General features: G+C 39.7%; 1 protein-coding gene across 4 annotated transcripts; it reads right to left on the reverse strand.

The window, feature by feature from the left end:
• Positions 1-1,587: 1,587 nt before the first annotated feature.
• Positions 1,588-25,767, reverse strand: nlrx1 (NLR family member X1). Of its 4 annotated transcripts, XM_084558877.1 has the most exons (11): positions 25,556-25,767; positions 25,204-25,255; positions 21,078-21,190; positions 17,167-17,557; positions 15,220-15,451; positions 12,938-14,105; positions 12,082-12,265; positions 9,293-9,388; positions 7,693-7,944; positions 3,126-3,336; positions 1,588-2,419 (listed from the first exon to the last, which is right to left on the reverse strand). In XM_084558877.1, the coding sequence occupies exons 2-11, from the start codon at positions 25,218-25,220 to the stop codon at positions 2,276-2,278; spliced, it is 2,808 nt and encodes a 935-aa protein (XP_084415003.1). In that variant the 5' UTR covers positions 25,221-25,255; positions 25,556-25,767; the 3' UTR covers positions 1,588-2,275. The 4 variants fall into 4 exon arrangements, with proteins under 4 accessions (XP_084415003.1, XP_084415004.1, XP_084415002.1 ...); XM_084558878.1 differs by lacking the exon at positions 25,556-25,767 and having other exon boundaries at positions 25,204-25,471; XM_084558876.1 differs by lacking the exons at positions 25,204-25,255; positions 25,556-25,767 and adding an exon at positions 21,323-22,250.

Here is a 25,767-nt window from a genome sequence, read left to right on the forward strand (position 1 = left end):
CTGTGGTTCTATATGGGCTATGGCAATAATTGAGCAATATATGGAAAAAAAGAACTGAACTAGTTCATTTTTTGGAACTGTGAACTTAGTTCAAAATTTTGAATTATGAACTATAAAATGAACTAGTTCATTTTAAAATTTGTGAACTGAGGTTTGAACTAGTTCACGTAGAAAGTGAACTTTCCCAACACTGTATATTATCCTATATTTTTATGTGTACAGATTCAGACTTATTTGTATTTTTATCTTATTTTATTTTATTTTATTTATTTTAATTTTATTTCACTTATTTAAGCTGCTTCTGTACCAGAGAGAAAAGTTGCCGGAGTCAAATTCCTTGTATGTGTCATACTTGGCCATTAAAGCTGATTCTGATTCTGATTCTGATTCTGATGTTTGTATCTATGACAGATGTATGTTTGCTGTTCTCTTCGTTCTTTCTTCTGTCTGTACCCGGCTGGCCTTAGGCAGATGGGTACCTCCATATGAGCTGGGTTCTGCTCAAGGTTTCTTCCTGTTAAAGGGAGTTTTTCCTTGCCACTGTTGCCTACATGCTTGCTCTGGGGGTTTCAGGCCAGGTTTTGTAAAGTGTCTGGAGACAATTTGTATTGTTATTGACACTATATAAATAAAATTAAATTAAATTTAATTAAATTTTATACACTGTATGGCAGCAGTTCCCAAATTTCTTTGGCCACGCACCCCCTTCAATGTCCCAACCGGGTTGTCGCACCCTCAATCCCACACATCATAAAAAAATTAAACGCGACAAGCATATTAAAGGCGGCATGTTTAATCATGCTCAAATGACCAGAACACACATACAACAAAATAATCTGATCTAATTTGAATTAAACTGAAACACTGTAACATTTTCAATATAATGCAACAAAGTTACACACACGCTTCCACTTTTAGGAGCAAAGAGGCTCAGAGGCAGAAAGCAGATAAATTGGTGGAAATATTTTCAGCCACGTTAAACAAAAATTGCAGCAACTTTAAATGACCGTGGAGCACAACCCTGACATCATAACACAGCGGTTATGGAAATAAAATTAGACCGCCGGTAATTTGAATTAAATTGCAATAAATTTACACACAACAGACAACATAAATAACAAAGAGCATAGGCTTAGGAACAGATAAAAAAGAGGATCCATCTGAGGATTTAAAGTGCAGTGCAGACGGCTCAGCTAGGTGCGCATATATAGTGCATAGAAGATAACTTATTCTCCACCATTACATTTTTCATCTCACACAGCCCCTAGGGCTATGTTCTGTTTTCTTTATTTTTGTTAAAAAAATATGTTAGGTACCAGCCTGTGCTGTCTGTATGAGGTGCCCACCCGCTAACCCTGCCTCTGGGTCAATTCTCTTTTGTATTGAAAGGAGGAAACCAAATATTTTCTATATTTAATATAATTTTCCACACAGGAAGTCAGAGCCCATTCACACGTGTTGTGTGAATAAAAGCACTGGGAAAAAATGCAGTGGTTAAATTTGACACTCAAATTCTGGTTATCATAAACGGTAGCCAATCAGCAAACATGAAGCACTCTTGGTAAATTATTCCAAAAGAAACAAGAACAAGAGAAAATAAAGCTTTATTACAGATTTTGAAGAAAATAAACTTAACTTTTTAATAATTTCTCTAGGACTTTTTTCATGCTGGGCCTATTCAATTCATATGCAGCTTCAGCCAGAAATGCAGAAAGCAGCCTTGTCACACTGGATGTTGAGAAGATGGCAGTAGAGCATGGTTGATCAGTTCAGACTTCTGCAGTCTAATTACCTACACCACTCCCAGGTTACACCTCCCTCCTAAAATATTTGCTTTGTCTGGGATGTATTTTTAGCAGCACAGATGCTGTATGATCATATAAAAGCTACTTTACACCCTCAATCTCAGTGCAACCACTTAAACAAGTTTTGGCTAAGGCAGAGGTTAAAAGTGAACGTGCCCTGACATGACACGCTTCTCCACACCAATCCATAAATGTCCTCCTACTTGGGAAGAGTAGCAGTTAGAATTGTGCACTTTAAATGTAGCCTTAAAGTGACAAAAGGTTACAGTTGTCTGGTCGTTAAAACCAGCAAGGTGTTGAAACAGCTTGTTGTGTGACCTACATATCTTTTTGTTGAGGGTTAGACAAGATAAGCTGACATCTATAACATTATTATTTTTAGTTGTTCAGTCTGGCACTATGAAACACATTAACTAGTTTTTCAGCATTGACAGTGGATTTGCCTAATGCTGATGTGAAAGTATTAAGTCCTAGAGAGTTGTTTTATGAGGCAGTGTGTTCCTCTCCAGCATCTGTAGAGTCTTTTGGACTCTTTTTTCCACCCTAAGGAAGTGCAGTCTTTTCCATATGCTTTGCTGCTGGTGACGACCACACTCCAGATCCCTGAGGAAGACCTGCACAGAAGGACAGAGGGACATCGACACACTCTTAACAATGGACCTTGTGCATTTTTGGGACAACAAACATCAACATCTTCCTTTTTTGTCATTTGTATTGCAGGTATTAAGTATATCATACTCACTGAACACTAACTACAAACTTGTAAAAAAAATTAACCTAATCAGGTCCATTTGATGACACGTGTCTGGTCAGTAACGTACTCATGGCTCCACTGGGAACCGATTATGCTGTGGCAAAGTATTGCCAATATTGAGCCAGTACTGAGCAGGCTGTGAGGTGCTGGACAGAAGAGTAACAGTGAAGTTGCCAGACATGGTATCTGAGCGCTGAGGAGTTGTTTACAATAAAATGGCTCTTTATAAATGGAGGATTTTTCAATAGTGTGCAGAGGTATTTTTCTTCTTTGTATTGGTTGAAACGCAACCCATAATGAAATCCAGGTGGTATGTTAATAGACAAATTTTCTGGTAAGAGCTGAGTGTGGCTACGCCACAGTACATGTAGACATGCATTCCCCAAAATATTTTATCATTAAGGTGGCTCGAATTGGGGTTTATTTTTACTGAATGATCACAGACATTTTACAGGAATAAACTGTGTATGTGTGTTTATGATTTTATATAATAGCAACACACATTTTTAGAACAGGAGCTTTAAATGGTTTATTTATGTTTTGATATTACCATTGTGGGTGTGTACCTTAAGCTGCTGTTTGACACATTCTTTGTCCCAGGATGAGGCGTTCTCTTGAATCACACTGAGGATTGGGTGCCAGTTCTTGGAGATCTCTGAACCTTCGGTGACAGAAACCAGGACCTCGACATGTTTTCTGTTGCCATCATGGTTCATGGGAACACCCGGGGCATACAGGGACTGCTTTCCCGCGTCACTAACAGGGTTAAGGTACAAGCTGCACAAAGACATAAACAAAGAAATAGACATTCTTTACAGATTACATGTGTGACTGTTGCAATCTTGACCACTTCATATGACTTTACATGCCCTGTTCAGATGACATTAAACTGCAACTTATTTAAGTTTAAGAGGTATATCCCAAAGGCAACGTGACCAAGCTTTCAGAAATTATGATAAACTAACAGGTACGTCCTTATTAGTAGGCAACTGGAAGCATTTCAAGATTAAATGGAACATATTTGTGAAAATGATCTACGTGTTTCACAAATACAGTACAATACAATTTTCATATCAAGGAAGTAGCCAATTACATTGCATTACACATGACCATGATCATATTTAAATGTACACAGCTCAAAAAATTAAAGGAACACTTTTTTTATCAGAGTACAGCATCAAGTCAACTTCTGGGATATTGATCTGGTCAGTTAAGAAACAAAGAGGGTTGTTAATTAATTTCATCTGCTTTGGTGTGAATGAAATTAACAGCAGGTGCACCAGAGGGGAAACAATGAGACGCCCTTCATAACAGGAATGATTTTACAGGTGGAGGCCATACGTGCCATTGCCAGAAGGTTTGTTGTGTCTCCAAGCACAGTCTCAAGAGCAAGGAGGAGATTCCAAGAGAGAGAGCTGGACGGGATGGTAGAAAGTCCTCAGCCCATCAGCAGTATCTGCTCCATTGTGCAAGGAGAAACAGGATGAGTACTGCCAGAATCTTACAAAATGATCTCCAGCAGGCCACTAGTTTGAATGTCTCTGACGAAACAATCAGAAACAGGCTTTATGAGGGTGGCCCGAGGGCCTGACGTCAGCTAGTGGACCCCATGCTCACTGCCCGGAAACATGGAGCTTGATAGAGGTTTGCCATAGGACAACAACACTTATGCTAGAGACACATTATGCTACCTGTACTATCATTCACCATGACTGGTTTCTTAAGGGGTCAGTGATGGTCTGGGGAGGCATATTCATGGAGGGACACACAGACCTCTACAGGCTAGACAATGGCACCCTGACTGCCATTCAGTATCGGGCTGACCTTTGTCAGACCCTACGCTGGTGCAGTGGGTCTTTGGTTCCTCTTGGTGCATGACAAAGCCCGGCCTCATGTGGCAAAAGTATGCAGGCAGTTCCTATGCTGGCTGTCCAGGAGCTCAGTGATGTCCTGGTCCAGATCTGGGAGGAGATACCCTAGGACACCATCGTCTCATTAGGAGTTGCCCTGATGTTGTCAAGCATGCATAAAGGCACGTGTGGGCCATACAAACTACTGAGTACCATTTTGAGTTGCTGCAATAAAATTCAGAAAATGGACTAGCCTGACATATCATTTTTTATTTGAATTCTGCCCTCTGTAGGTTGATAATTTTTATTTCTATCAAATGATGTGGCGTTTCTAACACATTAACTAGTCCATATCAGCTTTGATATCCAGCAACATTTTTTTTTTCCTGAGATCTGATGTGTTCTTTTAATCTTTTTGAGCAGTGTATCATCAGGCTTACCAATGATGTCTCTTTTGCCATTCAGTAAACGATACTGTGTGCGAAAAACTCTGTAATCCACTATTCCTTCGAGTCATCTGGACATGTGGCACAGACGTTGCTACCTCATTAATCATTATTTAACTATCACTGATTCTTGAAACTTTGGCAAAAACATGTCCCACTAAGGAAAGTGCTAATTCTGTTGGAAATCAATAAGATTTTCATGAATAAAAAGAATCAAGGTTATAATCAGGGAGTCCTTTGCACATATGTAAGGTTCTTTTATAGGTTTATTTTAATTTTTTATTAATTTAATGACTATGCTGGCCCATTGCCTACAAAACCAGTTGTCCTCGGACAGGAGATAACCATTTCAACTTGATTCAAAAAACAAAAAGTAATAATTGATTTGAATAATAATGTGGGCAATAATGTGTTAAAAACTAGAAACAGTGAGTTTTGAACAATATTTATTATTATATTGTAGTTGCTCAAAATGTGTCCCACATATTCGTCACCACCGTCAGATATTTCTAAAAAACAATAAAATCAGGTAACTACATGGTCAACTACATTCCTGAGACCGCATTTTCAAACCTTCAGCTCTACTGTATGCTTCAACATCACTCAAGCTCCTGTAAGTTTGCTAGGTTCTCTTAAATTTGTTCATACTTTTGGACACTGCCTCTGTCGCAACCATAACATGTCAACACCATCAGTTTTGTATAAAAAATATTAGATTAGATTATGACATAAATGTATACTTTTTAAGAAGAGGTCTGAAGTAGCTAGCAACAGAGGGGAAACAAGATGGCTAATGTGAACAACTCATGCATATCATGTGAAAGAGCTGGTTTTTGTCACCACCGTCAGAGAAAAACCTGACGGTGGTGACCGTCAGGTTTTCTGTCTGACGGCGGTGACAAAAACATCCAAATGGTCCTCAATGGAGGCTAGAATATAAATGTTGATCAAAATAAATACCAATATGACCTGTAATGTTTTATTAACCTCTTTCATATTTTTATTTATGTAATTCCCCCTACATTTCTTCCATATCGTCCAACCCTAGAGAATGAGGTGTGCCTTCCCTCTCTCTCAATTCACTTTTATGCCATGTTCATTTGGCTTACGTCATTTGGGATGCACATAGTGCACCTACTACTAATCTACATAGCACATAGTATACAATATCCCTTGTAGGCTATGCATCTCCAATGACTAAAGCCAAATGAAAATGGCATGACAACATTTAACCAAATCTAACATTCACTGTAATTCCCCCCAATTTCATAGTCATTACACTCAAGTTTGACTTTATATATTTTAGGAAGTTATGGCTAGGCAGCAGCTATCTATGGAGGAGAGTGCCACAGTGCTCACAATTGTTATTTGTTATCTGTTCTTCACGTCAAATATACAGTTTACAGTCCAGTTTACAGAAGAATATAATGTATTATTTTATGAGTAGGGGGCACTAGATGACAGTTTAAGATGATGTCAGTGATGCATTGTACATTATTCCTACTGGTAATGACTTTATTTTTGATCATGATGATTTGATATTTGATTATATGGGGATGGGGTACTTTTAACATTCGTTAATATGCAGAATTAGATGTTACAATCCCTTGTGCCAAGATCCCATGCAAAACACATTTAAAGGCCATGTCCAACTGAGAAACCCTAACAAACCTACGCTCATGAGATATGACAATTAACCTACATCTCCCTACATCTAAATGAACTAAGTAAATGCTGCTGGCTTGTATGGCCCACTCAGCAGCAGACACTGGACAATTCAAACCTTGTGAAATATAAGTTAACCAAATGCTGCTGGCTTGTATGGCCCGCTCAGTAGCTGAACAAACAAACAAATATTGCTACCAACCAACATGAAGACATCAGATACCTGGCCTAGTCAACAGCAGTATGCAGCATGTCATTGGGGTTTTTAGGTGGGCACCTCCCTTTACAGATATTCCATTAAGTTCGACACACAACACCTTGAGAAGGCTTAACAGTGAATTCCAGCGTCCTGGAGTCACCCACCTCCACACTGCCACTGCGCAACCCCGTTTTTCTCACCATTCAGTGGCTATCAACAACTAACCTGTCAATCAGTTAACCTAGTCCTTTTATGCAGCAATCAGAGCAAACAATCAAACGCACCTGAAACGTTGATGCCACACAAATCTACCGTGGTTCGCCCCGTTGATGATGATGTTGCTTAATTGTACCTTATATTCCTTGAAAATGTTTATCACAGTGCTCCGGACTGATTTTTTGAACCAAATAGTTAAATGATGTTGTTAAGCAAGAAGCCATTGACTTGATTGGTATACATTTTGGAATTGTATGTTGTAATGAGGCCACTGTCACCACCGTCAGGTCTAAAGTCACCACCGTCAGAGGGAGTTTTATTAGTTTTAAATGAATATGCTTATAATATGTTCCTCTAAACTCTAAATACATATTAGACCAAATAAATAAAAAATAATTTGCTTTTTACTGTGTCTGACAGTGTTGACAAAAACAAAGTAATAACTGGAAAACTATTTTATATAAAAAAATACAAAATGGGGAGGTTGCACCGGTACATTTCTGAACAGCCAAGACCTTGATATACTTTCAGATTTTGTAATTTAACTAACTTTTTGTTTTCAAAATTAAAACCTGTTTTGTCCAAATTCTCAAGAATCAGTGCTATAACAGAATGTGTATTTACTTGTATTAATGTGCATTGAACATTGCATTGTCATAAGACGGTTAACGTTATTCACTTCACCTGTCAGTGGTCATAATGTTATGCCTGATTGGTGTATATACAATAGTTGTGGATGGAATGTGAAGCTGCTTACTGCACAGTGTGAATGCTGGGATGCTCCCTGCAGGCTTCCACCAGGGCCAGAGCAGCGTTGTCTCCGATATTGTTGTAGGCCACATTGAGCTCCTGCAGCCCTGTGTGCTGCTGGAGACTCACAGCCAGCTCCAAAGTGCCCACATCACACAGCCCAGTGTGCATTAGAGAGAGGTGTGTAAGGGACTGGTTCTCTGACAGGGCCTCCAGCAGTGTGGAGGTTCCAGACTCCAGAAGAGGGTTGTTACACACTCTGAATGATGGAAAACAAAAATGAGCAGTTTGCAGAGGTGGGAAGTACAAATACTTCGTTACTGTACTTAAGTAGATTTTTCAGGTATCTGTACTTTACTTGAGTATTTATTTTTCTGACAACTTTTTACTTTTACTCCCTACATTTGTACACAAATATCTGTACTTTCTACTCCTTAGATTGGAAAAACAGGCTCGTTACTTTTTTAACCTCCATGGATGACAAGACGTAAAACCAGAGGTGGGAAGTAACGAAGTACAAAAACGACATGATCGGACATGACTAGAGCGTCGGACTAGAGAGGGAAAGTCGAAGAAGAAGAAGAGGGACAGACCGCGGAAAGGTGTCGAGTGTGTGGAGAGTTAGAGAGAGTAGAGGGTGTAGTGTCAACAGCGACACTTCAGAAGACATTCCCCATGCATGGCCTTATTTAAGAGAACTGCTGTTGGCTCCAAGAATGATTCATGGCGAATGCGTATCGTTTTGATCGTATATAGCTAACGCTAGCTAGCTCTTGGTTTAAAAAACCAAATTTCTATTTTTGTCACTCTGTGGCTACTTCATACGTTTAAACAAGGTATTTGTCTGTATCCATTAATTAAAGTAACCAAACAAATTTATTTCCATTTTTTTATTTAGGTAAAACCACTGATCCAACATATTTTCCACCTCGAAACCAAAACGAAAATAGTGTGCCTTTAGCAGCGGTCTATACAACAAAAAGCTGCTCTTATTCACAACAAATAAAGATTGCCAGTTACCTTCCTTAAGTGCAAAACATTTGCTGTATGTTCTTTTAACCAAAATCCTTAGAGGTTTTCACAGATTTCTGTACTGGCAGGTCTTTTACAAAAAGACCCAATTAGCTTATTCCGTTCCATACGCGACTTGTGTTGTTCCTATCAAGTTATTAGCGGTGGAAAAAAGATTTGGATCCGGATCATATAACTGGCCATTAAAGACGACTCAAGAATCATGGATCTACACGTCTACTTAACCGGCGCAGTTGAGTCCTACCACATTTGGTTGATATATAATCAACAAACCGCACCTTTCAAACATCTTACATCTCACTCGGTAGAGAAACAAAACGTACTTGACCACTAGCAAGCAGCGCAAACTAAACTTAACGCACAATACGCAGAGAAACGAAACTTAACCGACTCATAACTGCTACTTGTGTATCCCTGTTTAACCGAGAGCAGGGATACATTTCGTTTCTCTGCCGAGTGTGTGGGCGAGTGAACTCTGGTTGTACTGCATACAAGGACAATGAAGGCATTCTGATTCTGAACATCATTCATTCATTCATTCATGCAATTTGTTATTTTGCAAACCATAAACTCACATGAGGTTGTGTGTGTGTCTGAAGGCAGGCCTCAGCATGGGAAGCATGTCCTGAGTGAGAAGGCATGAGGACAGGTCCAGTTCTTCAAGTTGGTAACTACAGAAAAACATTTTGACACATATTTTAAAACTCTCTTAGAAAATTAACCAGGCTATATCTTTGCATGTGCATGGTGAGACACAAATTAGCTGTGGCTTTGCTATAATTTGTGCAAACAATTTAAATCTGCACTATGCAATACCATGTACGATAGATATAGATACTTTATTTATCCCGTGGGCATATATATGTGGCAACAACATATCCAACATTTCCACAGAATGTCCTGGGACTTCAGTGCCAGGACATTCTGTTAGTGGACCTGGAGTACAAAAATTCTACTTGTCGGTCTAAAGAAAATGCCCAAGACCAAACATTATATAATTAAATGCAACAATTGGAAGCATTTTTACCATTGTTTTAATTATTATTATTATTTTTTTAAGATTTTCATTAATCCCACAACAGTAACAGTCAAAACTTTAGACACACCTTCTCATTCAATTGTTGTTCTTATTTTCTGCATTACACATTAATACTGAAGACATCAAAACTATGAAGTCACACATGTATTGAATAGCCACAACATTTAAACCTGACACGAGAAGTAAATAACATTGACCATCTTGTGACACTGCAATGTTCTGCTGGTAAACCTTTGGACTTGGCATTTGTATGGATGTTACTTAGATGTTACTTCCTTGATCGCAGCAGCCATCTCCAGCAGGATACAGCCTGACACAGGCAAACATACAAAAACGGTTTAGAAACAACACAGAAAACATGAAAAACAGCACAAGGTGTTGACCTGGCCTCCAAATTCGCTAGATCTCAAACTGATTAAGTATCTGTGGGATGCACTGGAACAAGGCTGGTTCACAGAGGCCCCTCCCCTCAACCCATAGGACCCAAAGGCCACCAGTGACAACGCTCTGTTGCCAGACACGACAGGCCTCAGAAGGCCCATGTCCATTCTCTGATGTATCGGAACTGTTCTGGAAGCACAAGGGAGACCTACCCAATATTATGAAGGCGGTGATTTAAAAAAAATCTGGGATTTGTAAGAGTCTGATTGTATGGAATTATGTAGTACATAAAAAAGTGTTGGGTGTTGGGTGTGGGGTTTTGTGCAAAATGTACAAAAAAAGTTTGCATACCACCGAAGCACTTCAACCCTGCAGTGCCATCTAAGAGCTGTTAGCGCTAGCAGTAGCGGTCCAAGTACGGACAAGACGTCGGCAGGTCGGCAGCCTAAACTTTTTTATTTTTAGGGGTCCATGCAAACGAAGTTGCAGGAACCCTATTGATTTTGTTGCGATTTTTATTCTTGGCATCAAAGTTGGTAACTTGGTAGAAGTCCTAGCATGTCACTTTGCCAAGGTCTCAATACACATGCCTGCAGCTAGGTGGCGCTACAATAAGTCAATTTACGTTTTGCCTCAAATCTCGAGAACCATGTGCCCTAGAAACAAAATTCTTTCTCCCTCTCATTCCTTAGATAGCCCTGGTTCTAATGGACTAATGTACAACGCCCATTTCCGCCTGCCATTTTTTTTCTCCACCATTTTGAAAAATATGCACCTCAAAGCACCTCTCACCAAACTTGGCATGTATCATTTATAGACAAAGATAATAAAAAGTTCTTTAGCAGGGTTATTAATTACAAAGTTAATGGCTAATTAATTTTTACGGCATGGCACAGTATAAGTCCAAAGTTAATATTTTGTGAAGTATATGCCCAAACTTAATCAAACTTCATATCATTGACAATAACATGATTCTGTACAAGCACCCCAAATTTTGTGACCCTTGGTCTCTAGGGGGCACTATACAAGCAACATTTCAATATCTCAAAAACTGCAATAGCCAACATCATGAAATTTGGCATACACAATCTGTACAATATTGTGTAGACGCCCATCAAGTTGCGTGACATTACGTATACAGGGGGCAGTACAGATGACATGGGATTTGACCGAGAAATAGAGTGATGGAGTGCTGTGTCAGATGACCTGGGCTCCGGAATCACAGACCTAAACCCAACTGAGATGGTTTCGTATTAGTTGGACAACAGAGTGACGGTAAAGCAGTCAACAACCTCTTGGAACTCCTGAAGAAAACCATTCAAGGTGACAACATCATGAAGCTGAGTGAGACAATGCCAAGAGTGTGCAAAGCTATCCTTCATTCATTCATCTTCTATACCCGTTTAGTCCTGTTAAGGGTCACGGGGGTCTGCTGGAGCCTATCCCAGCTGTCATCGGGCGAGAGGCAGGGGTACACCCTGGACAGGTCGCCAGTCAATCGCAGGGCTAACACAGAGAGACAGACAACCATTCACACTCACACGCACTACGGCCAATTTAGAATCACCAATTAACCGAATGAGCATGTCTTTGGATGGTGGGAGGAAGCTGGAGTACCTGGAGAGAACCCACGCAGATACAGGGAGAACATGCAAACTCCACACAGAAAGGCCAGCCGGCCCATGGATTCGAACCAGTGACCTTCTTGCTGTGAGGCATCAGTGCTAACCACCTCTCCACCGTGCCGCCCGTGCAAAGCTATCATCACAAACAAAAGATGTCTACTTTAAAGAACCTAAAATATAAAACATTCACACTTTTTGTTAATTACATAATATTATATGAGCTTTTTCATAGTTTTGATGTATTCAGTATTAATCTACAGACCTACACATTATGATCCATACTATGAGAGAGTTCAATCATACACAAATCAAAGTTCACCTTGCAGGGGTGCATGAGAGCACCGAACTCAGTATGAAGCATTTGAGGGAAGTCATTCGAATGCTGGTGAGCCTAATGGTTTTGATTGAGGTCAGAACCTCAGCACTCAGTCTGGGGTTCTGAAACTCGTATAGAAGAACCAGCAGATCCATCAGCTCCTCTGGTGGTTGTGGTTTGCTGAGCTCTAGCATCAAATAAGGGAAATGACTGTCATTTATTATACATATATTTAAGCCACATAGAATTCACTTACTCTTAGCTCAGACTGGGCTCTAACAAAGTTCATGGTTTATACCATATTTAAACCCATGATTTCTTTTTTAGATTTGATTTGTCATAATTCTCACCGTACAGTTACAAGCAGAAATGTTGCTGGTGGTTGGATTCTGTTTCAAGCCCTTTGTCTTGAATCAGAATCAGAATCAGAATCAGCTTTAATGGCCAAGTATGTACACATACAAGTAATTTGACTCCGGCAACTTTTCTCTCTAGTACAGAAACAACTTAAATAAGTGAAATAAAAATAAAATAAAAATAAAATTAATCTCAATCTGAGATAACTTAATTCAGTATTTTGTTAAACTAATCTTGCAAAGGTTGTCATTCTTGCAGCAGAGCAACAAAAGGCCTGACTGATCCTCCAAACTGAATTTAGCTGCCCAGAACAATACAAATAAAAAAACAACACAACAATTTCCATCACTACTGAAAATATGTTGCCAAACAAATTTAAACTCTGGTATACAGAGAGATTAACCTGATGATACTGATGAGTTTAATCAGCATTTTGTAAACTGTACACTTTGTAACTTTGTAAACATACTGTAGTGGATGAAAAAGATCGAAAAGAACATACCTCTGACAAGGTACTTCCTAAGGGCACGCGTGATCTGGGCCACTGTGGTGCTCTGAATGATGCAACCAAGTTGCTGAAGAAGCACACGGTTTCCATAATGCAACAGCCCACCCATGAAGATAGGGTACAGCTCAAAAGGTTTGCCCTCACTGTACTGTTGTGACTGTGGGCCATGGACTCCAAGAAGGCTTTGTGCCACTTGATCCAAGACATCTTCGTTGAAGCTATCCTCAGTGCGGAACATCTCAGCCGTCATGGTTCTGGCAATGCTGCCTTTGTTATGGCTGCTGATTTTGTCATAGAGCTTTGGAAAAAGCTTAAGGAGGTTGAATACAGCAAAGATTCGGAGGGGGATGAACTTAGAAAGTATGCCAAAAAGAACGTTGACATCTTCGCTTACTTGACCAATGGCTAAAGAGACCTGCTTGCTCAGCTTTTGTAGTGCTGATTTGTTCTCTCCAAGAACCACGTAGAGAGCTGCTAGGTACTCCTGCATGGCTGGGACAGCAAACACATAGCGCCTTTCATCACTCTCACTGAGTTCTTGTGGTAAATGCTTACCACTTTCTACGCATGGAGCTAAGAAGAAGTCTAGCACATCGGTCCGGAATACAGCAAGTTGACGTAGCTCCTCATCTGTCTTGGTCTCTCCTCCTATCCACTGCTCAATTTCCCTTTGTGAGAAAGATGTGTATTTGTGTGTCACACCATCAAATGCAAGTTTACCAACTGTACCAACAACATACAACATCAGAGATCTGTGGTGCTCCTGACTGGGCACATTTGTCCCTGCTCCAGTACCCAGGACCTCACCCCCAAAGTTGAGCCTGAGGAAACTGGTGTATATGCCAGTCAGTGTGCGGATAGGGGACTTAGCATCTGTGAAGTTGAGGAAGTGTAAAGTAGCACATGTGAGCCAACAGTAGGAGGGGAGGTAGCAGGCTGCAGCCAGCTGGCTTTCTCTTTGGAGGTTGTGGTAAAGCAACTCTATAAGTGCCTTAGCCTCTTGGTGACGTGCAGTCTCCCCATTCTGCTGCAGCAAACGGCTTGTGAAGTATGCCCGCTGACGGTCTGCGTCATTGAATCCACAAATCTGTGCATAACGGCTAACATACTTCGGAGGGATACAGTCCAAAGCAGATAGTCGGGTAGTAACCAATATATTGGCCTGGGAAACAAGAAACAATCCATAACAATCAATCATAAACACTGAGACATACCATAAAGATAAAAAATAATCCAAATATATGTTTTTGATTACTCTGGACACTAAGAAAAAAATATTGAAGTGAAACAACAAATGATCCGTACTACAATGGTCCACATGGTACTTTCTATTCATAAAAGAAATTCCACTTTCACTCATTGTAATTGCTCACTATCATCAAATACCTGGTATTTTTTTTTATCCTGATTCTGAAATAAGTGCCTAGGACCGGGGTAAATACAGACTACTATACAGTATTCATGATTAAAATGGACAGGGACATCACTCCAATGGATGTTTCCACTGTAAGTTACAACAATTATTCATGTTTTAGAGAGGACATGTGGTTCTCTACAGCACAAATATCACTTATTAACCTGGTTATGACACAGACAATGGCAATGTACTTATATTTGTCTGGTGTTGCTGCTCATTTGTTAGTTCCTAACCCAAGCTAGTGAATCATTCACCCATGGCACTCAAAAAAAGGGGCCCAGAAGATTTTCAGTTTTCCTTTGTCATTTTGTTATAGTGAGCATTGTAAGGTGGTATGTGGTGGGAGGTTGAGGGGCACTTTCCACACCATGGTGACTTCTTTGTAAATATACACTAGGGTTATTGCTGGATGCCACTGTATTCTGAGATGTATTCTCTTCTTAGATAATACAATTATGCTTTTTGTTTGTTCTCTTTAATTTAGAAAGACTCATTAGCCAGGCCTTGTTTTGTTATACTACTTTCATTTATTCTGTCACAACCACATGGTCCCATCCTTCCCCAGTGTTTGTGTAAAGCCCACTCAGTTACTTTGACAACCTAATAAAGCCATTTCATTTTATCTTCACCACTGACTCCTTCAACTCCCTTGGTTGTAGTGTGTTTGCCCTTAAATTCCTCTGGTGCCACCAAGGGGATGTAACAACCTCCAGTCATCCACTTCAGTAATTCACTTTTTGTTTCATTAATTCAGCAAGTTGTGCCATGTAATTAACTCTCCCCATTACAGTCCATTATAAACTCCAGATTTCAGATTCAGATTTTCAAAACATTGCAGTGATGATAGATTGCCACATACCTCTGGCAGGAGGTACTTTCTCAGCAGGTTCACTACCACTACGGATGGAGGAAATGCTTCATTGGGATCACTGCAAAGCTCTGTGGCTCCAATCCGGAAGTCTAGTTGCATCTTCTCCATCCCATTGAAGAGAAAGAGTATATCCTTGGCCTGGTTTCCCTCCCCACTTAGCAGAGGGTGTTTTCTCAAGTGGAGGTACTTCCTGCTCACTAGATCCCTTAAGGAAGCTGCCCTGTGTGAAAGCGGATTTGTCACTTCACTATTGTGAAACAGCAGTTTGCTGCAGAACAAAGTTGGTAATCTTAGCATTATAATAAATAAATTCACTGAAAAGTGGCTTTGAACTTGTCCATCTATAGTGACCAAGTTAAGCCACGTCATTTATTCCTGTTATTATTCTGTCTAAGAATCCTTCCATTCATTTTTGAATGTACTGGTGCCAAAAATAATGCTTGACAATTTAAAAAGTAATTTTAAAGATGAGCACAAGTCAGGAAGAGTGTCTTTATTGTCTCATTTATTCACAACTGCACAACTCATCTCACGTTTCTAGACAACTGATTATGAGACTTTCTCTCTTATCAATTCAGATTTTGCAACAATCAGCAAATTGTGTGACTGCTGTCAAACTTTCAATGTGAAACAGCAGCTGACAACAGAAGAGGAGAACATATTTAAAGTGCTGTAACCCTACTCCAGCCTCTAGTCCACTCCTCATTCCATTCTGAGCTCCAACATTCTCTTCTCCTCATATTGGGGGTTTCCTTTACTAAGCAAGGCCTTAACTTCTACCATTCAAATCTGATAGTGAGTGGCTCTAATCGCCAAATGCTTTCATATTTTTCTGTTGTGCATATTTGCCATATTTGTCTGATTGAATTACATTTATTTTATTACATCTCTGAAGAGACTTTATAGAATTATAAAATTCAAACACAGTTTTCTCAACAAACATCTCTTCTATACAGATGGGTTCTCGGAGCCTACTGCAGCGATACACCCAAAGGCTTTATCTGTAGGATATCGTATTGTCTTGATGTAAAATGCATGTGATGTGAAAATGGGGTAATCAAACCTATGATTGTTGCTTGCCTTGACCCTTACCCTAACTAGTTTTTTCTACAGTACATTTTATATCTCAGTATTGTAGACTTTGAAAGAAATTTGTGCTCATTCACATAACTACAGTTTTATGGTCTACATATGAAATCCTCTTCAAAAGGCTCAATATCTGTACTACACATACATATTATTTTTAGAAATATGCCTGATTTGATCTGATTTTAATCTTTGCCTACTGCTGAACTGTAAGTCCACAGGCTATCCTACAATTTTTTGTCTAGTTCAATATAAAACACAGCTCAGACAACTATTAAATTCCTCTACTTTGGGCCTATTAGTTGTTATTGCCTAGTGTTTACTGTGTTTTTTTCTTTTTAAAGATAGTGCTTGAGTGTTCATCGCCTTACCAGATTTATTGAGGGCAATCTTCATTAAAATAACCAAGACTGAATTAAACTAAGAAATGGTATTACACTTATTTTTTGGTAAATACTCAAATTTTCAGTAACAAAAAAAGAATTGTGTCATGATCTTTACTTTTGCAAGCATCTTCCCAAGTGTTTTTCCCCGTTGATTGTTGGATTGCTTTCATTTGGTGTGCTCCGCCCTCATTAGTTTCACCTGTGCCTCGTCAACACCTCTGCCCGTGTGGATATATAGTCCTGTCTTTCCCCTTTGTTTTTTTTTTGTCAAGTTGTCTGTTATATTTTTGTGGAGTTACCACCACAGTTTCTTAGCATTCTCTGCAATGAGATTCTGTCTAGCTTTGGTTTTTGGTCTTCATTTTTATTTTTTTTTTAAAGTTCAGAAACTGTCTTCTGTCAATTTTGTAGTCGAGTTAGACTATGCTGTTATGTGACTGTGTGCAGGAGAAAGTCATCTTACTTTGACAGCTTGCTGAGATCCTCACAAGAGAATGGAATTAGAAGTTTGCAGCAGGGCAGAGTTTTCCCAGTGCACCAATCCAGCACCAGTTTTCGAACCACTGTGCTTTTTCCTGTTCCCACAGCCCCGTACAGCAGGACATTCAGCCCCCGACTCTCACTCCAGCTTTCGGTGGGCTCAAACAGCTGCTCCACAGTCAAAGAGGGGCTGGAGGGGTTCTGGGTTTGGAATGGGGAGCTGAGCAGTCCTGCCCTTTCTTCAGCCGTTCTTTCCAAGATCAATGGACTGACATGCATGGTCTCTGGGCTAAAGTATCCCCCAAATTGTTTCTCCTCCTGAGGAAGGTGGCTGAACCACAGAAAAAGCTTCCTCTTGTGGATCTCTATGGGGTCTATGGTGAGAGGGAGAAGAGTTAATGTGCCCATCTCTTTGTATCTATTTACATATTCTTACACAATGAAACATATACAAATAAACTGGATTTGTAATATTCCAGTTTCATACATTTTGAGCAGCTGTCATAATATGTATGTGTGCCTGCCTGTCTGATATAATTTAAGATACTCTGGTGCATGATCACAGCTAATATGTCATTGAACCTCTGTCATCTTCCTGCAGGAAATACTGCAACTTGATCAACTGCATGCATGATCAAATGAAGTAAAATTTAGTCTGAGTGGCTTATATACCATTTTATGATTGTCTGTGATTTTGAGGACACATTATTGCACATGGCATGGGTAACTCACACATCTGTGAAAGCACTATTAATGCAAAAAGTTATGTACAGACACATTTTACATTATAAAGAAAACAATACCAAGGAGGCCCCAAGGTGTTGGGCACATGAAAGGGAAAACAATTGCTGCACTTGAGTGTTGTTAAAAGAAGTAATGAATCAGAGTGGATCTGCCACTGTTCCCACTTTCTTGACACATTTCTGGCATCAAATTCAAAATGTTCATATTTTTCAAAACAGTATAATTTCTCACTTTCAACATTTTGTATGCTGACATTGTACCACTAACTTGTAAAAACAATACTTTATAGCACCACTAGTGGTAAAAACATCCATAGTATACAACTCAGTGTCAGGCTCCTAGTATTGTGCTTGTTGGCTCAATGTCACTCTGCCTTGGCGAACAACAGCACTCAGAAAAAATTAGTTGGTAAGTGAAAATGGTAATTTCAGAAAACTTCAGTGGTGGGCCATCAGGGCTGCTGGCCTAAACTTGATCAAAATCACTGACTTACATTTTAATATTTTCCCATTAAACTAATTATCTCCTGAAGGAGTGCAAATAACACAAAAGTTATATGGGCGAGTAAACGATCATATTTTATGCTAGAAATAAGGTCCAGGTTGTAAAAAACAGTAGTCCCCCTTTAAGAGGTGTTTTGAATAAGGCCTAGGTGGAATATGCACAGCTCGCCACTGGAAAACTTGCTTAATGAAATGCAGTTTCACCACTACCACTATACAGGTACTGCTTAAAAAAAAAAAAAAAAAAGAATATTGTGGAAAAAGTTCAATATTTTTTGTCAGTCACTTCAGAAAGTGAAAATCATATTATCTAGATTCATTACACATAGAGTCAAATATTTCAAGCCTTTATTTCATGTAATTTTGATAATTATGGCTTACAGATAATGAAAAGCCAAAACACAGTGTCTCTAATTAACTCTAATTAACTCAAAACACCTGCAAAGGTTTCCTGAGCCTTTAAATTGCCTCTGAGTCTGGTTCAGTAGGATACACAATCATGGGGAAGACTGCTGACTTGACAGTTGTCCAGAAGACAGTCATTGACACCTTCCATAAGAAGGGAAAGCCACAAAAGGTCATTGCCAAAGAAGCTGGTTGTTCACAGAGTGCTGTATCCAAGCATATTCATAGAAAGTTAAGTGGAAAGAAAAGGTTTGGTAGGAAAAAGTGCGTCAGCAACAGGGATAACCGCAGCCTTGAGAGGATTGTCAAGCAACATCCATTCAAGAATTTGGGGGAGCCTCACAAGGAGTAGACTGAGGCTGGAGTCAGTGTTTCAAGAGCCACAATGCACAGATGTTACAAAAGCTACAAATGTTGCATTCCTTAAATCAAGCCACTCCTGAACCAGAGACAATGTCAGAAGTATGTTACCTGGGCTGAGGAGAAAAAGAACTGGACTGTTGCTCAGTGGTCCAATGTCCTCTTTTCAGATGAAAGTAAACTTTGCATGTCATTTAGGAATCAAGGTCCCAGTGTCTGAAGGAAGAGTTCAGAGGCACAGAATCCACGTTGCTATAGTACAGTGTGACGTTTTTACAACCAGTGATGATTTGGGGTGCCATGTCATCTGCTGGTGTTGGTTCATTGTGTTTTCTGAAGTCCACACTCAATGCAGCCATCTAGGAGTTTTGATTCTAAATTCCTTTTTCCAGCAGGACTTGGCACCTGCCCACAATGCCAAAGGTACCAAAAGCTGGTTCAATGACCATGGTGTTACTGTGCTTTACTGGCCAGCAAACTGGCCTGACTTGAACCCCATAGAGAATATACGGGGTATTGTATATAGACCCTACAGTGCAAATGACTTGAAGGCTGCTATCAAAGCAACCTGGGCTTCCATTACACCTCAGCAGTGCCACAGGCTGATCACAGCTATGCCACACCACACTGACGCAGTAATTCATGCAAAAGGAGGCCCAACCAATTATTGAGTTCATAGAAATGAACATAAAGTGTTGTGAAGTTTATTCCACTACCACACTGTATATACAGAATGTCTTTATATTTCTAGTTCTAGTTAGAGTATTGTTATTTTGTATATTTTTTGTATATATTTGTCAAACTTTCTGTATTTGTGTTTTTTTGGTAACTTTTTTCCCTGTCGAAGTTGTCACTGTTGTCTGTATATATATATATATATATATATATATATATATTATTTTTTTTTTTTTGCCAAATTCCATGCTACTGTGACAAGGAAATTTCCCATACGTGGGATTAATAAACATGTCTTATCTTATCTTATACTTTTCAGAAGCCTGACATTTATGTTTAAATTATCTTTTTTTAATTGATCATGTGTAATATTAAATTTTTTTGAGACACTAAGTTTTGGGCATCTTTAAGGCATAATCATCAAAATTACAAGAAATGAAGGCTTGAAATATTTGACTCTATGTGTAATGAATCTAGATAATATGATTTTCACTTTCTGAAGTGATTGACAAAAAATATTGAACTTTTTCCACAATATTCTTTTTTTTTTTTTTAAGCAGTACCTGTATAGTGGTAGTTGTAGGAGTAAGAGTGCAAGAGTTGGGATATCTCCAGCTCCATTACCTAGTTTGTGAATTGGTTACTCACTGGTCCTCCAACCTCCCCAAATACTAGATTGCTGGAGTGCCTCCGTAAGAATAAATATTGAATAAAAATATTAATAAAAATAATAAATTTGATTTGTGGGCACCTTTCAAAGCACTCAAGGCCACCTTACATCCAGCAATACATAAAACATACATTGCAATAGAGCAAAAGCAGATTAACAGTAAAATTATATAGAAATGAGATAAGAGGGAAAACAGGTTAAATGGAGTAAGCTATTTTAAAAAGATGAGTTTTGAGTCTGGATTTGAAGCACGTCAGATCATCTGTTTCTAATGTCAGGTTGGAGAGTGTTCTAAAGGTATGGAGCTAAGCAACTGAATACTATAAAGCCCATGGTGGACGGTTGGGCACGTAGTGTAATAAGTTGGATGGCCCAGGAGGAACCGAGGGTTACATGAGGGTGTGTATAACTGGAGAAGTTCAGACAGATATAATGGAGATTGATTGTGAAGGACGTTGTTACTGCTACTACCTGAAGAATTTAAGACTGCCGTCATACCTGTCTAAAGGCAGTAAAGATTAAAAATGAGTTGCGCACCTGCTTCTGAAGTGGTGGAACAGAAAGTCCTACAATGAAAGCCAGTGGCCGGGAGAAGAGAAACCTCCACCCTTCTCCTCCACCACCATACTGCAGGCAGCTGACTCAGCCGTCTGGAAAAGACAGAAAAGAAATAAATAAATCACACTGATTGGTTCAGTTAATATTGTTTGCAGCTGTCACAAAATGCAACAATCAACAATTCACTTTCATAAAGTGCACTACATACATACATACAGACATACATCCATCCACCCAGGGAGTTCTCTAAAGTGGTCGCCATTGTTGTTTACATTCCTCCTACTGCCTGTGATGTAGTCGCTCTGTCGCGAGACTGCAAGCAAGATACCCAGACTCTTTCATCTTTCTCAGGAGACCTGATCGTTTCTATGCAAATCATGTTCACCTCTCCCCCACTTACATCCCTGCTGTTAAGAGGTTGCCTGCCACCACCAAAACTGTGAAAACTTGGTCCCAGAAATCTATTGCATCTCTGCAAAGCTGCCTGGAACAAACTGACTGGAAAGTCTTCTGTGAGTCCTGGGGTGACGACATCAACGGTCCCACTGAATGCACCACTGACTATATAAAGTTTTGTTCAGACATCAACACTTCTAGCAATCATATGTTTTCCTAATAACAAGCTCTGAGACAATGGTAACCTTAAATCACTGCTAAACCAAAAGAAACAGGCTTTCCGTAATGGTGACATGTTCAAAAAGAAAGAACACACACAGGCAGAAGCTGGAACATGAACTGTTGCATGACGGGGCAAGACAGGTCTGGCCCGGTATGTGAAAGATTACTGGTTTGGAGAGGAAAGGAGGGCCACGGCTAGATGGTAACCAGGGCCCGTATTCCTAAAGATTCTTAGCTCTAAAAGTTGCTCCAAGTGGCCAAATTCTAAGAAAATTCTTAGAATCATAACGTTTTCTAAGAAGTTCCTCTCAAAGTTAGGTGTAGCTCCTAGTAAAGATAAAAGGTATTCCTAAAGAATCTTAGCTCTTAAGAGAGCTCCTAAGGTGAGATCTGTTAAGAGCAGGGAGGAGGACTTTTAGGAGGCTTAGGAATTTCTTAAGCAGAGAACAAAATGGTGGAAAGAAGAGACAGGAGAGATATTCTCCAAACACTGAATGACAATCAAGCTTGTTACAATCGCAATATCACCGGAAATGAAAGTCTTCACAACACTGATGTATTTAGCAACAGGAAAAATACAAAAATGCAACAATGCAGCAGTGATGTATTGGAGCCAAATCTACGTCTTAAACACTTTAATTCTCATTGACCAGTTGATCCAGAAGCAAACACTGTTCCTCTGTCCAGTTGGGTTTCCTACTTCACTTCTTCTCCATTGCTGTTCGGTTTTTGGAAGATTTGAACACCAACCAACACTGCTTCTTCTAGGCCGGTTAGCAATCACAGAAATTGATGAAAGCTGAGCCATTTTACTCTTGTTAATACCAAATAGGTGAAGTGCAAAATGTTACCAGTGTGGTAAATGAATGAAAGCAAATAAATAGAACTATCAGCATGTGAATACTGTGGTAGTGGCCTGAGTTTAATCACACATTTTATAGGATACTTTTTAAAGTATAGAGTACTATTTATTTATTTTTATGTAAAGTATTATAATTACACAGTCTTCATAGAGATTAGATTCTGTTATTAAGTCTATTAATTTGACGTCCATTCTAGGCCAATTATCACCAAAAGTGTATTTTTATCTAGTTTTTTAACAGATTCGACTCCAATAATGCCGCACCCTGCCCTGTTACCACCCTCTCTCCTATCACTCCATCGGCTTCGCCCCTAATGCTCCACTCATTCCAGGTCACAAGGGATCTTGACAGGCTAAAGTTCGGCACGGCAACTGGGCCTGATGGAATCAGCCCTAAACTTTTAAAACTCCGCTCAGGCCAACTGTGTGAAATTTTTATTCATCTGTTTAATCTGAGCCTGTGGCTGCAGAAGATTCCAACCTTGTGGAAGACATCATGCCTGATTCCAGTTCCCAAAAAGAAACATCCAACTGACCTAAATGTTACAGACCCATCACCTTTCCATATTATGAAAACTCTGGAAGGACTGATTCTCCCTCACATTCGCCCCAAAGTGGGGTTCACAGACCCCCTGCAGTTTGCATATCAGCCCAGGTCCCAACTGGACCCAGTCCTCATACAGGGGACTGAGGTTGAGCAGTTCCCCTGCAACAAGTATCTGGGACTGCAGTTGGACAACAAACTGAACTGGACAAAACATATGGAGGATGTTTACAAAATGAGCCAGAGCAGACTATACTTTTTAAGACGACTACATTCTTTTAACATTTGTAAACCACTACTTTGCTCCTTTTTTAACTCTGTTGTGGCCAGTGCTGTGTGTTGGTGTGGTGTGTTGGGGGGAGGGTGCTTGGGGAACTGACAGGAACAGGGTGAATAAGCTGATTTAAAAAAGCGGGGAGCATCATTGGTGTCACCCAGGAAGGTGTGGAGCAGGTGGCAGGAGTAAGGATGTTAAGAAAAATGAAGGCCATCACAAGTAATGAAAGTCACCTACTGCATGCCTTAGAGGTTTTCAGGTCTTTTCTGCCTGCAGCCATAAGGCTTTTTAACAATCAGTAGCTTTTATTTTTTTAGTGTGCAATTGTTTTTATTCTTAATGTTGTATTTATAAGGTTTATTTATTTCTACTTATTTATTTATTCTTATGTATGACATGTTGTATGGACTGCTTGTTGTTGTTTTTACTGTTTTTCTTTTTGTCTTGGTCTAACTAAAGTCAGGGCAGAGATCAATGAATAATAACTTAACATGTGTTCCCAGTGCATGACACACACATAAAACAGATCTGTTCATGCTTCTGAAACAGTGATCCATGAAAGACAGCCACTGGTAAAATATTCTACTGCACCCCAAATGATGTCAGTATTAATTTGCATACAGAGCGCGAAGCTAAGATTGGATCTGGTGGTCGATTGGAACAGGACCTTGGTGTCAAATGTGAACACAGGTACTAAAAGCTGGCCACTTGCAATTGGACTGCGCAGGATAGATGTTAATACAAGGTCTGAACAAGGCCTCAGACTTCTCCTTTATGCTGGCCATCCACACCTCCTCACTGCACCTCCAATGCTCCTGCATCTCTCCGCTCCTCCCCTTGCAGTGAGCCCACAGGACCAGACCATAGGACCACAGCTCACTACACAGGGTCGTGTCCTATCTGATGTGGAGGTGAGTGCTATAGGAGCCCCACAGGGCAGGGCTTTCTCCACTCCTGTTCACATTATACACTGAGTGCAAAACAGAGTCATGTCACTTCCAGAAGTTTTCTGATCAGGACATCCCCAGTATTAAGTAAAATAAGGTCATCAAACTCTGTTCCTCACAGCAACATGTAAATCACGAGTTGTATATTCATTACCACACCTAACATCAGGCCTAGGTGTGGCCAGCAGTGATTAAACTGAAAAACAATGTCACATGTCTTTATAATGCAATAGTAAGTGACATTGCCTTAGCAGTCATATTTAATGAGCTCCAACCTATTGGGACACAATCATCTGTACAAGTTGAATATGGCTGTTGTCACTGTAAATAGATTTCTGTCAGACATGGCTGCATTCATACACAAGTGAACATTAGGAAAGCAGATAGATAGATAGATAGAGAGATAGATAGATAGTGATCTTGTGGGAATTTTAAGAACCATGGGAAATGGAAATGAAGTCTGTATAACGTCATTTTCTGAATGACTGTTGCATTCAGAAAATGTCAAATGTCATCCAACTGTTAAAAAAAATTACAACTTCAAGAAGAGTCACACAAAAACTGTTCAACATCTGCAATGTTAAGTTAACTTGATGTTTATACTATGCATCATGTTTTTTTTTTTTTTTTTTTTTTAAAAAGTCTCATTAGGTTTTTAATTACTTGCTTTTTGCAATAGTCAGGAGTTGTAATTTCATTTCACTGCTGCTGACCCTGTACATTATACAAATCACAAACAAAAACCTTAGGCCAATCGTTAAAACAAAGACGTTGACACAACAGAGACTCGGAATCAACAGCAGTAGCCTTCTGCTGTTGATTCCGAGTCTGTTTGTCTCTCTCAGGTTGTCACTAACCTGTGTAAAAAGTTCATCCTTCTGGTCTGCCGTTATTGTCTCAGGGTGTAATCTGTAAACCGTTAGAGGACAAAGACAACATGCAAAAAGGAAGTGAAAGTGAAATGATTATGGAACAGTATTTTGATGAGCGTGCTCCGTTAACATATGATACGCGCATTAAGAGTGAGGTATAGCCTGTTTCCGACGTCTCATGTAACAGTCAGTTTACGGGGAAGGGCAGGTTGCTAACAGAAAACACGGCGAATGTAGATACGTTAAAGTAATGGATTAACCCTACACAGCTAGCCAGCTGGACACTGTGAACTCGCATTAACGTAAACTGTCATGTCATGGAAAAATACACGCATACCTCCCCCACGTCGTCGTCCTTCAAGTTGGTCGCGGTGTCCGGATACCAAAATGGACTAATTTATTTCCATTCACTCCATAATCCCCTTATGGTATCCTCGGGATCCTCATTCGCGGAATAAGTTGTCACTGTCAAATTCTGTTTCCCCTCCTTCTTTCTTCTTCCTTTGTCGACGCCACTGAGCATATCACTGCCCTCGGCAGGATAAAATT

The sequence above is a fragment of the Chelon labrosus genome (assembly GCF_963514085.1).
Source record: "Chelon labrosus genome assembly, chromosome: 13".
Lineage (NCBI taxonomy): Eukaryota > Metazoa > Chordata > Actinopteri > Mugiliformes > Mugilidae > Chelon > Chelon labrosus.

Coding starts and splice junctions, on each gene's coding strand:
- nlrx1 (XM_084558876.1), bottom strand. CDS start 21,360: ATGGCGACCACTTTAGAGAACTCCCTGGGTGGATGGAT. Junction 15,452..17,166: donor GATCTCAGCAAGCTGTCAAA/GTAAGATGACTT, acceptor GCTTTCACACAG/GGCAGCTTCCTTAAGGGATC. Junction 14,106..15,219: donor GAAAGTACCTCCTGCCAGAG/GTATGTGGCAAT, acceptor CTTGTTTCCCAG/GCCAATATATTGGTTACTAC.